The 15825-nt window shown below is 42.9% G+C and overlaps 1 protein-coding gene across 2 annotated transcripts in view; it reads left to right on the top strand.

The window, feature by feature from the left end:
• Window positions 1-14180, top strand: part of CTDSPL (CTD small phosphatase like) — a 46799-nt gene extending 32619 nt beyond the window's left edge. Inside the window, exons 3-8 of one of the 2 annotated variants that reach the window (XM_040431302.1) lie at window positions 756-788; window positions 2690-2791; window positions 3608-3664; window positions 6202-6294; window positions 10017-10202; window positions 12753-14175. In XM_040431302.1, the coding sequence (XP_040287236.1) occupies window positions 756-788; window positions 2690-2791; window positions 3608-3664; window positions 6202-6294; window positions 10017-10202; window positions 12753-12878 (597 nt within the window). In that variant the 3' untranslated portion in view covers window positions 12879-14175. Of the gene's footprint in view, window positions 1-755; window positions 789-2689; window positions 2792-3607; window positions 3665-6201; window positions 6295-10016; window positions 10203-12752 lie in introns of both variants that reach the window. The other variant, XM_040431303.1, reaches the window with a different exon arrangement.
• Window positions 14181-15825: the final 1645 nt, after the last annotated feature.

Genomic DNA, 15825 nt, shown 5'->3' with positions numbered 1-15825 from the left:
AATCAATTGGAGGGGGGAGTGTCCAGAGCACAGGGGTGTGTTACAAAGCAGTGCTCAAAGGGTCCAGCCCCCCCCCCCGGTGCTCCAACTACTCATTTGCAGATGAATAAAACCACAGATTTCTCTGCAGCTGTTTATCGTACAGACAAAAGAAGGGTATCGTTCTAATCGGCATGATAATCCCTACCAGGGTTGATCCTGGTGACAGGGCCGCTTTAACCTGCACTGATACATTGTAACACAGGCAGGTAAGCAGTGTTGGGTCTGAGCAGGTTTTCTGCCTTGGTGTAAAGAAGAATATTCCTTTTCACTGACAGCAAGCAGATGTGCCAGAACCCCATGCAGACTGTGTCCTGCTCACACTCTTGGTTTGCTGCAGTTGTGTCCAATCAAAATATACACGAGTGAGAATTCCAGGCACTGATACATTGTAACGGATCAACACAACAATTGATGTGTTTACCTCTCGGGTGACTGTTGAAAAACCGGATGCAATTGTAACAAACCCTCTGCTGTGAGAAGTATTGAACTAACCAATGAATGCTCCTATTCACTGACAGTAGGCAGAGATTTTTTTCAAAGGATGAGGGAAAGAAACACAAAGTTTTACATGACTTGTAATATTATTGAGGCGAGCGGCCGGCCTTTGACCCTACATACTCCCGGTCCTCCTGTTCCCCTCCCCCCTTTATTTCTCCCTCCGTCACCTGTAGATCTGATAGTAACTCATCTCTGTTTTTGCTTTTCTCTCTTAGGGCGATCAGACGCAGGTCATTTCCATTCCCAGTGTATGTATTTTATTTTGCCCTCCTTCCTTCCTCTTCTTTTTGCTTTTTTTTGTTGTCATTTCCGTCCGTCTCCATCTTCCATCCCTGATCCCAGGACATGGTTGTTTCCCAGTCATCTGTGCAGCAGGGCAGGTTTACAATGGTTTTGTAGGTTCAGGGCGCCCTCTGCTGGACTGACCCTGTTATTATCAGAGGAATCTCGGCTGTATGCCGGTTGTGGCGCCTCATGTTCCGCACGTTTATCTGCAGACGTTGTAGAATCACAAGAAAACTGCTCTAACACCATGGACCCAGTACATCAGGATTTTTTTGCAGTCTGCCCACTACCCTGGCTTTCCCTATGCCTGGTGTTAACGGCTCCTATGCTCTTCCAGACCAAGGACTTCTAGCTTGTGGTGTCCAAGATGTAGAAATGGAGTTTTCCTTTAAAGCAGTATCTCCATCCCAGACTTTTATCCACAGGGTATGCCATAAAATTCCAGGGTCCCCCCTCTGTGGCCCTCTGTCTGGAGCACAGGGCCCTGTCTGCCGTCTGCAGTGTATGGAGAGGTGTCTGTGTGTGCGGTTCCGAGCCCAATTGTTCACCTTTGGATAAACTATAAAAGTCCTATACGGGCCTACCCCTTTAAGAAATCGCTTAGCGAGCATATGTCAGCAGGGTCAACCCCATTAAACTAGGTATACCGCATGTTAGGGTTGATACTGCTGATTAAAACTATACTGGTCCTGTGAAAACCAGTTGCAGTGTTCCCGAGAACAAAAAATCGGTCGTGGCGTTCCAGAGGGGAGGCGGGGAAACACTTAGTCTTTATGCAAGTGAGGCCTTCAGTGCACTGAGAGGTGGGCCTAGCCCCTCCGTTCTCCTCCTCTTTCCATGCTGGCCCTGCCTCTCAGTGCACTGAAGGCCTCACTTGCATAAAGACTAAGTGTTTCCCCGCCTCCCCTCTGGAACGCCACGACCTATTTTTCGCAAGACAGATATGTTTTTAATCAGCAGGATTAACCCTGCCAGACACTGATGGGTTTAATAGAGTTGATCCTGCTGACACATACTCTTTAACCAGTTCAAGACTGAGCCACTTACCAATCTTCTTGACCAAGCGCATTTTCTTTTTCTTTAGTACACGCGTCTTGAAAAGCCATAACTTATATATATATTATATAATTTTTTTATTTTTTTTCTGTTCGGTTATATAAATCATTTTTTGTGTTTTTTTTCGGTCAGATGTGGGGCTTAATAATAATTATTATTATTATTATTATTATTTTTTATTTATTTTTATTTTTTTATAGCCACAAAAATGTACACCGTGGAAGGGAGTAGTCCGCACAAAACAATAGGCCATTTCCTAAAGTCTCTCTGCGCACTCTATGCCAGTGCGTTTGCTGACATTAAATGTACCCATAGGTTCCCATTATTCCAACAGAGGCTAAAAGAGCGTGCTTTTTGGTATGAAGACAGGATTGTGGGGTTTTTTTGCAGCGTAAAAATTGCTGTAGTAATGCAAATGCTAAAATTCTGGCTTCCTGCAGGTACCACTAGGGGGAGCTCACATTGTATGAATGTATCCAGCTTTCACTGTGCTCTGTAATTGGTAGCTCCCTCTAGTGGTGGCTCCAGGTACCGTAGTTCATCTTTTAACTCTCTTTATTAGAAAAACAAAGCTCCTTCTTTTATTAAAAAAATAAATAAAAATAAAAAATAAATACTGCATGATGTTAAAAGTTGGAGGCACACTTTAAGATTTAAAAGCCAGTACCAGACTTACAAGATGTTAGATGCTCATACTGGTTATACTTACTACCTTGTATACACTGCTTATTTCCCATATTACCTGCTGGTGGTCCCATTTTTTTTTTTTATACTTTTTTTTTAATTTTTTTTTTTATATCCTTTACAGCCCCCTACGAAATACCTCCTGCCAGAGCTGAAAGCGTCTGATTATGGAAAGAAGTGTGTGGTGATTGACCTGGATGAGACCTTGGTGCACAGCTCATTTAAGGTACGGTTCACCTCTCCCACGTGCTGCACCTGTCTCTTCATACTCGGTCACTCGACCAGTTGCTCTTCCCCTGCCGCTGCTTCCTGGTCAGGTGTCGACGCCCAGGAAAGGTCCCGCTCAGCCAATCACAAGCTGAGGCGGGTCACTGCTGCGGCCACTGATTGGCTGTGCAGGGATTTCCTGTGTGTGTCAAGACAGGATCAGGAAATGGAGACCAACCTGACGGACAACCCCTTGATGCTTTTAATCGTGACTGACCCTTCATATATTATTTTTTTTTGCCTTACCCTTCACCATTGTGATCGGGGGGATTTTTTTTTTTTTCTCGCTTCGTCTGTGGTAAATATGTAGACATAGACTTGAGCGACATTTATGACCTCTGCAGATCCTGAACTTTTATTTTCTCGGAGGTGCTGTGTTCCAGGACCTGCTTAGTTCAGATATTTAGAATTTTTTTTTTTAGGCATTTTAGCTAAAATGTTTCAATGCAAAATTGCATGAAGGCGCCCACGGATGCCCTTTTAGTCGTATAAAGTGTTTTTTTTTCAGGATTCCGATATATTTTGACCTACCCTCCGGATAGGGGGACTTGCCCTCAGACCTGTAGGGGTCCAACTCCCGGAACTCCCACCGATGAACTGTTTGAAGCCTCTCTAAATCATTTCCTGTTGTTTCCCCCCCCCCCCCCCAATGGATAGCGCCTACCTGTCACATGACTTGCGAAATAATTGGTATTATTCATGTTTTTATGGAAAGTGAAATTGTGTCACAGTTTTTATATTTCTCTGTAATTGGGTGTTTTCTTTGTTCCTTCAGCCAATTAATAATGCTGACTTTATTGTCCCCGTTGAAATCGATGGAACGATACATCAGGTATGTGGGGAGCACTTTCCTTCGAAGAATTTCCCGAATATAGTGGAATGCAAAAAAAGTGAAAAGGCAATGAAGGACATTTATCAAGACTGGCGTTCCCACACTCCGGACATGATCCCCCTGCACTGGAGTAAGATGCGCTTAAGTGGGCTGCCATAGGTTTCGCCCGTCCCACTAAATGTTGCCCCCTTTTCACGCCATTTCAGAAAAGTGTTTAGAAGCTCGAAAAAGTCACAAATAATACAGCATGTGTCATAATTTGCGAGTTTTATTCACCACAAAAGTCACGTAAAAGCTTTGATAAATGTCCCCAAATGAGTTCAGATTCTGAGAGGGCGGAGCATGTCACAGATGAGGCGGAGGACACCAGTTTTCATGCCCCGCCCATGAGGTTCTGCAATACATGATTGTGCAGTTTTAGATGAACAGTCTTTTTAGTTGTTTTTTTTTGTTGAGCGGTTGTGTTGTTTATAATTATTATATTAAAGTTCTTTGTTCTACTTTTTGTTTTTGGTGGAATGGTCTTTTTAATTCATATGAATATCGTGACGATTATTTTCTTTGTTCTTATCATTTGAACTATTTTTTTGTGTTATTCTGTTGTCATTTTGTGCATCTGATGTTCTGTCAACAGTCTTAAAGGGACACTTCCATCAGGAAGGGTTAATTATAATTTTTTTCGTATTTGTAGAAAAACTTTAAGAATATTTTTTAGACTTTTTTTCATTTCGGCAATACAATACCATTGGTAGTTGAATACAAATTATTGGTCTTCCGTAAAGGCCAACACATATAAAACAAGACCTCCTATTTAGAAAGGTAATCCATTGTCGCTTTACTGCTGTTGTGAGGGGAAGATGTTATCTGAAGGGTAATCCTCATTATAATAGTAGGTATAGAACTGGGGTGACAGCATGGCAGCTCTATTGTTCTCTTGATAGAGGAGCATTGCATTGATCTGTGTAATGTGAGATGCTGCAACTGTCTCTGGCCGCAGTGATGGTCAGACTGAGAGAGTTGTTCAAAGGCAGGAAAGGAAGTAGAATACTTGAAGTAGAAATCTATCTACCTGTTTTTATTAAGATTTATATTTTTTTTTTACATAAAACATTTACATTAGGCTGCTAATATGTGATTTAAAAAAAAGGGTATGGAAGTGTCCCTTTAAAAACGGCTCCTCACATTGGACCTACCCCTGGGAAGAAGGCCGACTCCAGGATCTGTCCGTCAAGTGGGCTTCAGCCGGGTTCAAGTAATCCAGGATAGGCTGTTCACATTCTACCGAGCCTATCCTTGATTACTTGCATTTGGAGGAAGCCATATTGATCAGCGTGAGGACCGGACTACGGTAGGTTTGTGCAGCAAAAAAAATATTTTATATTCTAGATTCTTATTATTTTTTTGCTGTTATTTTATTTAGTTTATTTTTGTTTTCATCTTTTATACCCCTTTCCTGTTGACATTCTCAGACTGTATGCCGGGATTTTAAAGAGCGCCAGTCAGCAGTATCAACCCCATCAAACCCAGGTATACTGCTAATGCCTGGTAGGGTTGATCCTGCTGATTTTAAAATTATACCTATCTTGTGAAAATCCGTTGTAAACATTCCCATGTAAACAGAGTTTTATTCATTATACAGATGAGGGCTTCAGTCAACGAAGGGCAGGGCCACGAAAGCTCACATAGGGGCCAAGCCACGGCCTTCAATGTAGTGAAGCCCTTTTTGACATAAAGAATAAGTCTTTTTTTCTTGGGAACACCACAACCGATTTTTTTTTTTCACAAGACCGGTATCATTTTAATCAGCAGGATCAGCCCTACCAGGCAGTATGCCCAGTTTAATAGGGTTGAACCTGCCGACAGGTGCCCTGTAATACTGATAGGCTATCAATATCTGATTGTTGGGGATCCGACACTCCTGCTGACTACGTGTACTCAACGTAGCTGGTAATTGCAGTAACCAGTACGGAATGGATGGAGCCGCAGAACAGTTGCAGGGTATTGGACCCTCGCCAATCAGACATAGCCTATCCTGAGGACAGCCCATCTATATTAAAAATCCTGGACAACCCCATTACGTTTAGTTGTCAGTATTAAAAAATGGTCAGAATTTTTATACATTTTTTTTTTTTTATATTTTGTGGAAAATATCATTGAGTCAGCAGCCACAATCTGCTACAACGTAGAAACTAGACTGTAACGTCGTCTACAAGGAGCACAGATTATCCAAGGTTTTACTTCCTGACCAATTATATTTATTAGAATGATATAAAATAAACCACACTCCTGGATCCCCACCGCCCCAGTTCATACTCTTCCCAGGTCCCTTCCGGGCTTTACTTCCTGCCCTCTCCTGACACACAGGAAATGACCCACCTCTAACCGTGATTGGCTGAGCAGTCCCCCTCGGGAAGCATCAGAGCGGGATAAATATTTAAGCAACCGGACAACCCATTTAATGTATGAAAAACTCTGCTTTTAGCATTTTTTTTTTTTTTATATATTATTTTTTTTAATCTTCCTTTCTTTCCTTTAAGGTGTACGTATTAAAGAGGCCGCACGTGGACGAGTTTCTTCAGAAGATGGGCGAGCTCTTCGAATGCGTCCTATTCACGGCCAGCCTGGCAAAGGTGAGCGCAGTCTTGTCCTCCTATTCCCTCGTTACTTTGTCTTTTTTTTAAATTTTTATTATTATTATTTTTTTATTATTATTATTTTGTGTCCGATTCTTTTTTTTTTTTTTCCATTATTTTTGTCAGGGTTTTTTTTATATAACTAGAGGGAGTGGATTGTTTTTTCAGAAATTGTCTTACGTTTCTTCCTTTTCTTCCTCGCTTCTTTTGTCTACCAGTGTGTCTTTGTCCTTTCTGCTAGTTTGTGGGTAAGTGTCCCCCCTCCAGAACCCCCATCCCCTTCCCCACCATGGTAACGAAAAGACATATGGGCTCTGCTCATCATGTAGCTTCCATGAACAGCTCATGAAGCCGCACCTAGCAAGTTACCATGGTTAAAGTAGCGCCGGTGAAGACAGCGCCTCCTCTTTCCGCCACATAAGCAGGGGTCGCACCTGCAGGAAGGGGACCGCTGCCCGCCCGGATACTTAGTCTGCCCCCTGTAAGTGTTAGTATTATACCGCATGCAGTGTCCTGGTCACTTATATGACCCCCCCCCCCATTAGCAGTGCAGTAGTCGCTTGTAATTAGTGTGACTTTTATTTACAAGCAACCAGGAGTGAATGATGGGAGTTCTGGTAAAATCCCAAGTCCATGAATCCTGCTGTCCAGCGGTTGAAACCCTACTGCTGACATGTCTTGGTAAATACAATTCCGGGACACCCTCTCTCAGAATTCTGCAATGTGTCGACCCTCTATTATTCCTACTGTATGAATAAATTGGCAACTGGGTGTTACCATTCCTCTTGTCGAAGGGGTGTGTCCCTGCACGGTCTGATTCTGTCAAAACTGATTGGACAGGAGGAGGAGTAGGGGACCAGTTAGTTGTCAATTTATTCAACATTTCCAGTAGGAATGCACCAGAATTGTTAATTCGTGGATAGTTCAGGTATGTACTAAAACAGACTTGTCAGGAGAGGTTCTTTTAACCCCTTAATGACGAATGACTGACCAATACATCCGTCATGATTGGGTAGGGGCTCAGTTCTGCAATGTTCCCACGAGATGGGGGTTGATTGCCCACAACTGTTGGGATTGGAGCTACCTCTGATCCCAGCAGTTTAATAATCCGTGAGGGGGGGGGCCCTATCTTTTAAGCCATGTCTGGTGGAACATGGCGGCCATCTTGAAAGCCACCATATTGGATCAAGGTCAAATTTTTCCAACGGGAAGAGGGGGTCATGTAGCATATCAAAGATTTTCTCAGAAATCGATTGCCGCAATCAAATTTGCAATATCTCTTGTGGTACAAAAATTATCAACACAGAAAGTTGCAACCACAACCGGGAACGTTCGCTGTGATGCGCAGCTACTTGACGCGTTCAATGTCTTGTCCCTGAACACAGAACTTTGAAGTTTAGAACTTTCTGTGTTTAACTTTTGACCCACAAGAGATATTCCAAATCTGATTGCGGCAATCGATTTCTGAGAAATCTTCATGACCCCCTTCACATTGGAAAAATTTGCCCTTGATCCAATATGGTGCCTTTTTAAAGATGGCGGCCATGTTCCGGACATAGCCTAAAAGATAGTCCCCCTCACCCATTACTTGCTGGGGTTTTCAGATATTTTTAATTTTCCCTTTTAGTTTCTGAAATGAAAGGGTTTCCTGAGACTTTTGACTCGCCCTGTATATATTTTAAAAAAAATATTAAATGGTAAAGCATAAAGGGTGGACATATTTGGTATCGCTGCAATCCGAACAAACTGTGGAATAAAGCACAGTGCATTTTTTTTCCCATTTCCCCGGGAAAAATTCTTAAAAATTAATCCATACATTTCACATTCCCCAAATGATGCCAATAAAAACTACAACAACACATCCCACAACAAAACCGCCTCCTACTTCACAGGAGAAATCAAGTTATGGCTCCAGAATGTGGCGCCCCACAAATGACTTTTTTTTTTTTTTTTTTTTTTTTTTTTTTTTCCCATTAAACCAGTTTTTTTTATTGTTCAAAAGTACTAAAAATAAAAAATACTATATGTCTTTGGTGCAACGGCATTCGTACAGTCTTCTAGAATAAATCTTTTTGCTGTGTGGGGGGGAGAAAAAAAATTCCTGAATTGCCGGAGGTTTGTTTTTCCGTTCTACATGTAATCCATCTGTTTCCCAGGGATCTTGAAAATGCAGAAGAATTGGAACAGCGGTTTTGTTTGAAAGTTGCAGAACTTTTCATTGTAAAACACTTTGGCTTTGGTTAAAGGGTTTGTGTCTGATCGTTAAGTGGTACGACCACAGGGACCCCTCATGAGAACGGTGCCCCGGACTCATGAGTCCCATAGAGACTGGAGCGGCAGCCCCAATGCGTGACCACAGGGGACATGAGCCCCCATTCTCATGACCAGTTGGGGGTCCCAGTAGTCAGAACCCTGGCCTGTGGATAAGTGATAGATGCCTTTCGTGTTAGTGTTGGTCTGGCATTCCCGCCTCCTTGTTTTGTGGATCTCCAGGTATACATGATAGATTTGTAGTTGTGTTTCCTCCAGGGAAGGCAACTACAACCCCCAACAGCCAAATTCATTTATTGGTTCTGAGATGTAAGAGCCATAGAAGGACAAGTGACACCCCGTGAAGCATCTGGACAGTCCGTCACCCACAAGTGTCTGGGTGTCACCCCCAAATTATCCAACTAGACTTGTGTGCCACCTGAAATAATTCTGGAGCTTCTGTTGTTAGAACTCAGTGCTGTTCCTCTGTTATTCCTCCTGTAAATGAATGTCTAGACAACAGGGTGTTATCAGTTGGGGATGTGTCCACTGTGATGTTCTCCAGTCAGTGCTAGCAGTGCCAAACTGTATATGGACACCCCCGTACCCTAACACATAACACCTAATTTATACATTTCCAGGAAAAAAACAGATTTCACCATTTTACTACAGGAAGTGTGTTATTGGTAAATTACTGGCCATTTATCAAGCAGTTGGAGTGTGATCTTTGGCTGACGGACGCCACATCCCCGGGACCTCTGTGTATAGCAGCCAGGGCATCCGCTTACTATTTACCCCAATGCTGCACTTCAGCCTTGGGCTACTTTCACACTAGCGCTTAAGTTTTCCGGTATTGAGATCCGTCATAGGGGCTCAATACCGGGAAAAAAAACCGCTTCCATTTTGTCCCCATTCATTGTCAATGGGGACAAAACTCAACAGAACAGAGCGCCCCAAAATGCATTCCGTTCCCTTTAGTTGCGTTCCCAGACCGGAGAGCAAACCGCAACATGTTGTATTTTGCTTTCTGTCCTGGGATGCGGAGCAAGATGGATCCGGCGTGACCCCCAATGCAAGTCAATGGAGACGGATCCGTTTTCTCTGCCACAATAGAAAACGGATCCATCCCCCATTGACTTTCAGTGGAGTTCATGACGGATCCGTCTTGGCTATGTTACAGATAATACAACCGGATACGTTCATAACGGATGCAGACGGTTGTATTATCAGTAACGGAAGCGTTTTTGCTGAACCCTGCCGGATCCAGCAATAACGCTAGTGTGAAAGTAGCCTTACCTAGCATGAAATGGCTGATAACCGAGAACACCAGACTGTATCTAATCAAGAGAAGACAGGCTGCGGGTGCAGGGTCCTCCTCGGGCCTTCTTTAACCCTTTAGAGGCACCATCCAGTGTGCGGTCAAAGTGAATTTTCTTTCTTTTCTTCCCTCCACATTTGCTCTCGTTCAGTACGCGGACCCCGTGGCCGACTTGCTGGACCCTTGGGGCGTCTTCAAGACGCGGCTCTTCAGAGAATCATGTGTGTTCCACAGAGGAAACTACGTGAAAGACTTGAGCCGTCTAGGGAGAGAACTGAGCAAAGTCATCATCGTGGACAACTCGCCAGCATCATACATCTTCCATCCCGAAAACGCGGTAAGAGCAACGGCAAACGTGTAAAGGGCAATTAGAAGAGGCTTGCCGTGTTAGCTTCCGTTGCAAACACTAGGGATGAGCGACTCTACTTCGGATGCTTCATCCGACGTCAATTCGCATAAACCTTTGTTGTAATACTGTACGGAGCGGGAGCTCCATACAGTATTACCATGTATTGGCTCCAATGAGCCGAAGTTATTACTTTGCAAAGTATTGCGAGACTTTGTGTAATAACTATGTGAATTAATTATTACTGTAAATAACCTCGGTACCACTTGGGACCGAACCAGAGTTCGTTATCACGGTTTTTTACAGTAATAATTAATTCATAAAGTTACTACACGAAGTCTCGCGAGACTTCAAGAAGTAATCACTTCAGCTCATCGAAGCCAACACATTCTAATACTGTATGGAGCTCCCGCTCCGTACAGTATTGGGCTTCGTTCACATCACCGTTCAGCCTTTCCGTTCTCCTTCTCCGTCTAGGAGCAGGAGAACGGAAAGGACGGAGAAGGCACATAACTGACGCCAAACTGAGTCAAACGGAGCCCTTTGGACCCCATAGATTATAATGGGGTCCGTTATGTTTTCGCTCAGAAGATGATTTTTAAGCGGAGACAAAAGTTGTGCATGCAGGACTTTTGTCTCCGCTTAAAAATCATCTTCTGAGCGGAAACATAACGGACCCCATTATAATCTATGGGGTCCAAAGGGCTCCGTTTGACTCAGTTTGGCGTCAGTTATGTGCCTTCTCCGTCCTTTCCGTTCTCCTGCTCCTAGACGGAGAAGGAGAACGGAAAGGCTGAACGGTGATGTGAACAAGGCCTTACAGCGAAGTTTTATGTGAATCGACTTCGCTCATCCCTAGCAAACACCATTGTACAGATGGCACCCTGCTGTCGCTGCCCGGATCGGCGAGAACTCTGATCCCAGCATCCAGGTGGATAGAGAGAGGGAGGGGTTAATAGGTATTATGTGAGATTTACTGTGACGGGCAGAAGCATTGCATTGTATCATATGGGCGATCAGGTTCAACTTACTTTTTTTGTGTAGGACTTGGGACGTGGACAGAACAATTCTGTGTATTTTTTTTTCCATTTTTTTTTAAAATAGAAATAATGGCATTTGAAAGGGGAAAAATCTTTTTTTACTTGAATTTTTATTTTTCAAAAATTGTTGTCTCCTGTGGTCCAAAATAGCCCGCATCCTTAAAGCGGTTCTCCCATGATTAATGTAAAAGATGAAAATCGGACATCCTATAGAACATGACAATCTCTTTCTAAGGCCTCTTTCACACGACAGTATGGCTTTTTCAGTGTTTTGCGGTCCGTTTTAAACGGATCCGTTGTTCCGTTTTTTGTTTCCGTTGTGTTTCCGTTCCGTTTTTCCGTTCCGTTTTTCCGTATGGCATATACAGTATACAGTAATTTCATAGAAAAAATTGGGCTGGGCATAACATTTTCAATAGATGGTTCCGCAAAAAACGGAACGGATACGGAAGACATACGGATGCATTTCCGTATGCATTCCATTTTTTTGCGGACCCATAGACGTTAATGGAGCCACGGAACGTGATTTGCGGCCAAATATAGGACATGTTCTATCTTTCAACGGAACGGAAAAACGGAAATACGGAAACGGAATGCATACGGAGTACATTCCGTTTTTTTTTGCGGAACCATTGAAATGAATGGTTCCGTATACGGACCGTATACGGAACGCAAAAAACGGCCAGTAAACGGGGAAAAAAACCGGTCGTGTGAAAGAGGCCTAACAAAGCCCTGGACCTCACATGGATCCAGAGGTATCCCCATTCATTGCTCTGCTAGATTTATATCAAGCTGACAGCTCAGGGGTTGTGTTCTTTCTACTGCAGCTTTCTTCCAATAACCGATTAGGGGGTATGTCCTTTCTGTTACAGCGCTCTCCCTACATAGCTCAGGGGTGTGTGTCCTTTCTGCTGCAGCTCTCTCCCTGTAACTGTCAAAGATAGGTCTGAGCATGTGTGACCACCTCTGTGATGTTACTAAGGAGGACAGAGAAATAAGGAAAAGAGCAAACAGCAGGTGGCGCTATACAGATACATTTTATTGGATAACTCAGTGGCTATGCTAAAGGTTTAATTACCTGCAATTACAAAACTATTCAGAACCAGGCGCTAGCTTGAAAATTGTAGACTATATTTTTCATGAGACAAATTTAGAAAAAAAGAATATAATAAAGAAGAAAAAAACTAATATTTACCATAAATAAACTATTAAATAGAACATCTAACACCACATACACATTGGGTATGATGACGGTCACAATGACCTGCACAATAAATTGAACAATAATGATTTCATTGATGAACGGTGTATGGTGTCAAAAGATGTATTTTTTAAAAAGTTAAATATTGCAGAAATGTAGTTTTTCCTGTATTTTTGCCCAAAAAAATAATTGTGTTCATGTAGGCAGCTTCATAAAGCACAACTTGTCTTGCAGTAATAACCGTTGCTGCTCTTATTATCATCCGTATTGTTCTCACGATTGCCCTTCTCTCTGCTGCAGGTCCCGGTGCAGTCTTGGTTCGATGACATGTCGGACACGGAATTGCTTGATCTGATTCCTTTCTTTGAAGGACTGAGTAAAGAAGAGAACATTTACAATACACTCAATAAACTGTGTAACAGGTAGCCTTTATGGAGCGCCCCCCGGCGGACACGGCTCTCGCCTGCAGCAGCCGCCCCCGTGCTCTCATTCGGACACCCGTTTTCCTCTCTTTGCGCTCCACCCAGAAATGCTTGAAGGAAGACGCTCCTCTGGTGCCACGGTGAAGGGGAGAGATGCCCTTGATCTTCCCAGCAAATTAGTCCTGAAGAAGCTCCACCCTCGTAAAGAGGCGGAGTTTGTGACGGGGTGAAAGGGCACTTTTTTTTATTTTATTTTTTTTCAGTCTGTTTAACAATGGACTCGGAAATACGAAAGAAAAAAAGCTAAATATTTTTAGAAAACGCTTTTCACTAATTTTCATACAACGGATGAGAACTTTTCAGGCTTTTATAAAGGAAAAAACACCAAATGTTTCAAATTTACAAAAGATGTAACCCCGCCCCCACCCCTGCGCCTGGTTAACGCTGGCAATGGGTTTTCTTTGCCCCCCCACCCACTCACACTATGCAGACATTTACCCCTCCCCCATGCTTTGGGGCAGTTGACCTGCCCCCGGGGTGTGTATATTTTTGGTTATTTCCTCCCTACAGATTGAAGTGCCTTTTTCAAGTGTTTGATTTAAAAAAAAAAAACTAGAAAAAATATCAAACATTTTCTACTACAGACGACAAAAAAAAAAACAAAAAAACATTTTACAAACCGGTTCTCTTTTTACCATCTACCGGAAGCGAACAAAACTTTCTACGTGGAGGCCTCGTGACGCTGGGCTACTAACTCTGCAGTTCTAGACGCAGGCCGCATGTGGTTGCAACGCTATTATGTTATGAGACATTTGCATATCCTGTTGGTTGTTTTTTTTTTTTTTTTTTCATATTTTTGGGGCGATTTGCCTCCACCCTCATATTTTGTTTCCTATACAGTTTGGTCAGGACTGGTGTACATTTTAATTATGGTTTTGTGTGGATTTGTTTTTTGTTTTTTTCTTCTCCCATATAAAACTTATTTTTTGCTGCCTCCATGTATTCAGAGCTCCAGTTTTTGGTAGCACATCTTTGCAGTTTTTCAATTTGGAACGTCACATACTTCCCCTTTCCTTAATGTGAATATCCATCTTTGAACACCTTTTTTTGTTAAGTCCAGAATTTGCACAGATTGCTATAAAGCAAGAAAGCAATCAAAAGCTGTGTTTTTGTTTTTTTTTTAATATTTTTTTTTATTTTAAATCCCCTGCATAGACACAGTTTTAAGTTATCCACCAATATTGGGAGCTCAGGGGTTTATTGCATACATATATATACAGCCACCACCACTAGAGGGAGATCAGGAGATTACTACATACAGATATATACAGCCACCACTAGAGGGAGCTCAGGAGATTACTACATACAGATGTATACAGCCACCACTAGAGGGAGCTCAGAAGCCTACTGCATACAGATATATATAGCCACCAATAGAGGGAGCTTATTGCATGTAGTTATATACAGCCACCAGTAAGGGGAGCTCAGGGGGACTACTGCATACAAATGAATACAGCCACCACTAGAGGGAGCTCAAGAAATTACTGCATGCAGATGTATACAGCTACCACCAGAGGGAGCTCAGGAGATTACTACATACAGATATATACATCCACCACTAGAGGGAGCTCAGGAGATTGCAACATACAGATATATACAGCCACCACTAGAGGGAGCTCAGGAGATTACTGCATACAGATATATACAGCCACCACTAGAGGAAACTCAGGAGATTACTGCATACAGATATATACAGCCACCACTAGAGGGAGCTCAGGAGATTACTGCATACAGATATATACAGCCACCACTAGAGGGAGCTCAGGAGATTACTACTTACAGATATATACAGCCACCACTAGAGGGATCACAAGAGATTACTACATACAGATATATACAGCCACCACTAGAGGGAGCTCAGGAGATTATTTCATACAGATATATACAGCCACCACTAGAGGGAGCTCAGGAGATTACTACATACAGATATATACAGCCACCACTAGAGGGAGCTCAGGAGATTACTACTTACAGATATATACAGCCACCACTAGAGGGAGCTCAGAAGCCTACTGCATACAGATATATACAGCCACCACTAGAGGGAGCTCAGGAGATTACTGCATACAGATATATACAGCCACCACTAAGGGGAGCTCAGGAGATTACTGCATACAGATATATACAGCCACCACTAGAGGGAGCTCAGGAGATTACTGCATACAGATATATACAGCCACCACTAAGGGGAGCTCAGGAGATTACTGCATACAGATATATACAGCCACCACTAGAGGGAGCTCAGGAGATTACTGCATACAGATATATACAGCCACCACTAAGGGGAGCTCAGGAGATTACTGCACACAGATATATACAGCCACCACTAGAGGGAGCTCAGGAGATTACTGCATACAGATATATACAGCCACCACTAGAGGGAGCTCAGGAGATTACTGCATACAGATATATACAGCCACCACTAGAGGGAGCTCAGGGGATTACTGCATACATATATATATACAGTCATCACTACTAGAGGGAGCTCAGGAGATTACTACATGCAGATATATACAGCCACCATTAGAGGGAGCTCAGGAGATTACTACTTACAGATATATACAGCCACCACTAGAGGGAGCTCAGGAGATTACTACATACAGATATATACAGCCACCACTAGAGGGAGCTCAGGAGATTACTACATACAGATATATACAGCTAGCACTAGAGGGAGCTCAGGAAATTACTACATACAGATATATACAGCCACCACTAGAAGGAGCTCAGGAGATTACTACATACAGATATATACAGCCACCACTAGAGGGAGCTCAGGAGATTACTGCATACAAATATGTACAGGGAACTAAATAATACAGTGCAGTTTGCGCCCTCTAGTGGTGGCTGTTGCGCCCTCAAGTGGTGGCTGCAGTCAGACAGAGACTTAG

This window comes from Bufo bufo, chromosome 5, assembly GCF_905171765.1.
Source record: "Bufo bufo chromosome 5, aBufBuf1.1, whole genome shotgun sequence".
Taxonomy (NCBI): Eukaryota; Metazoa; Chordata; class Amphibia; order Anura; family Bufonidae; genus Bufo; species Bufo bufo.
Note: the sequence above shows the minus strand (reverse complement) of the source record. Positions and strands in the feature narration are given on the sequence as shown.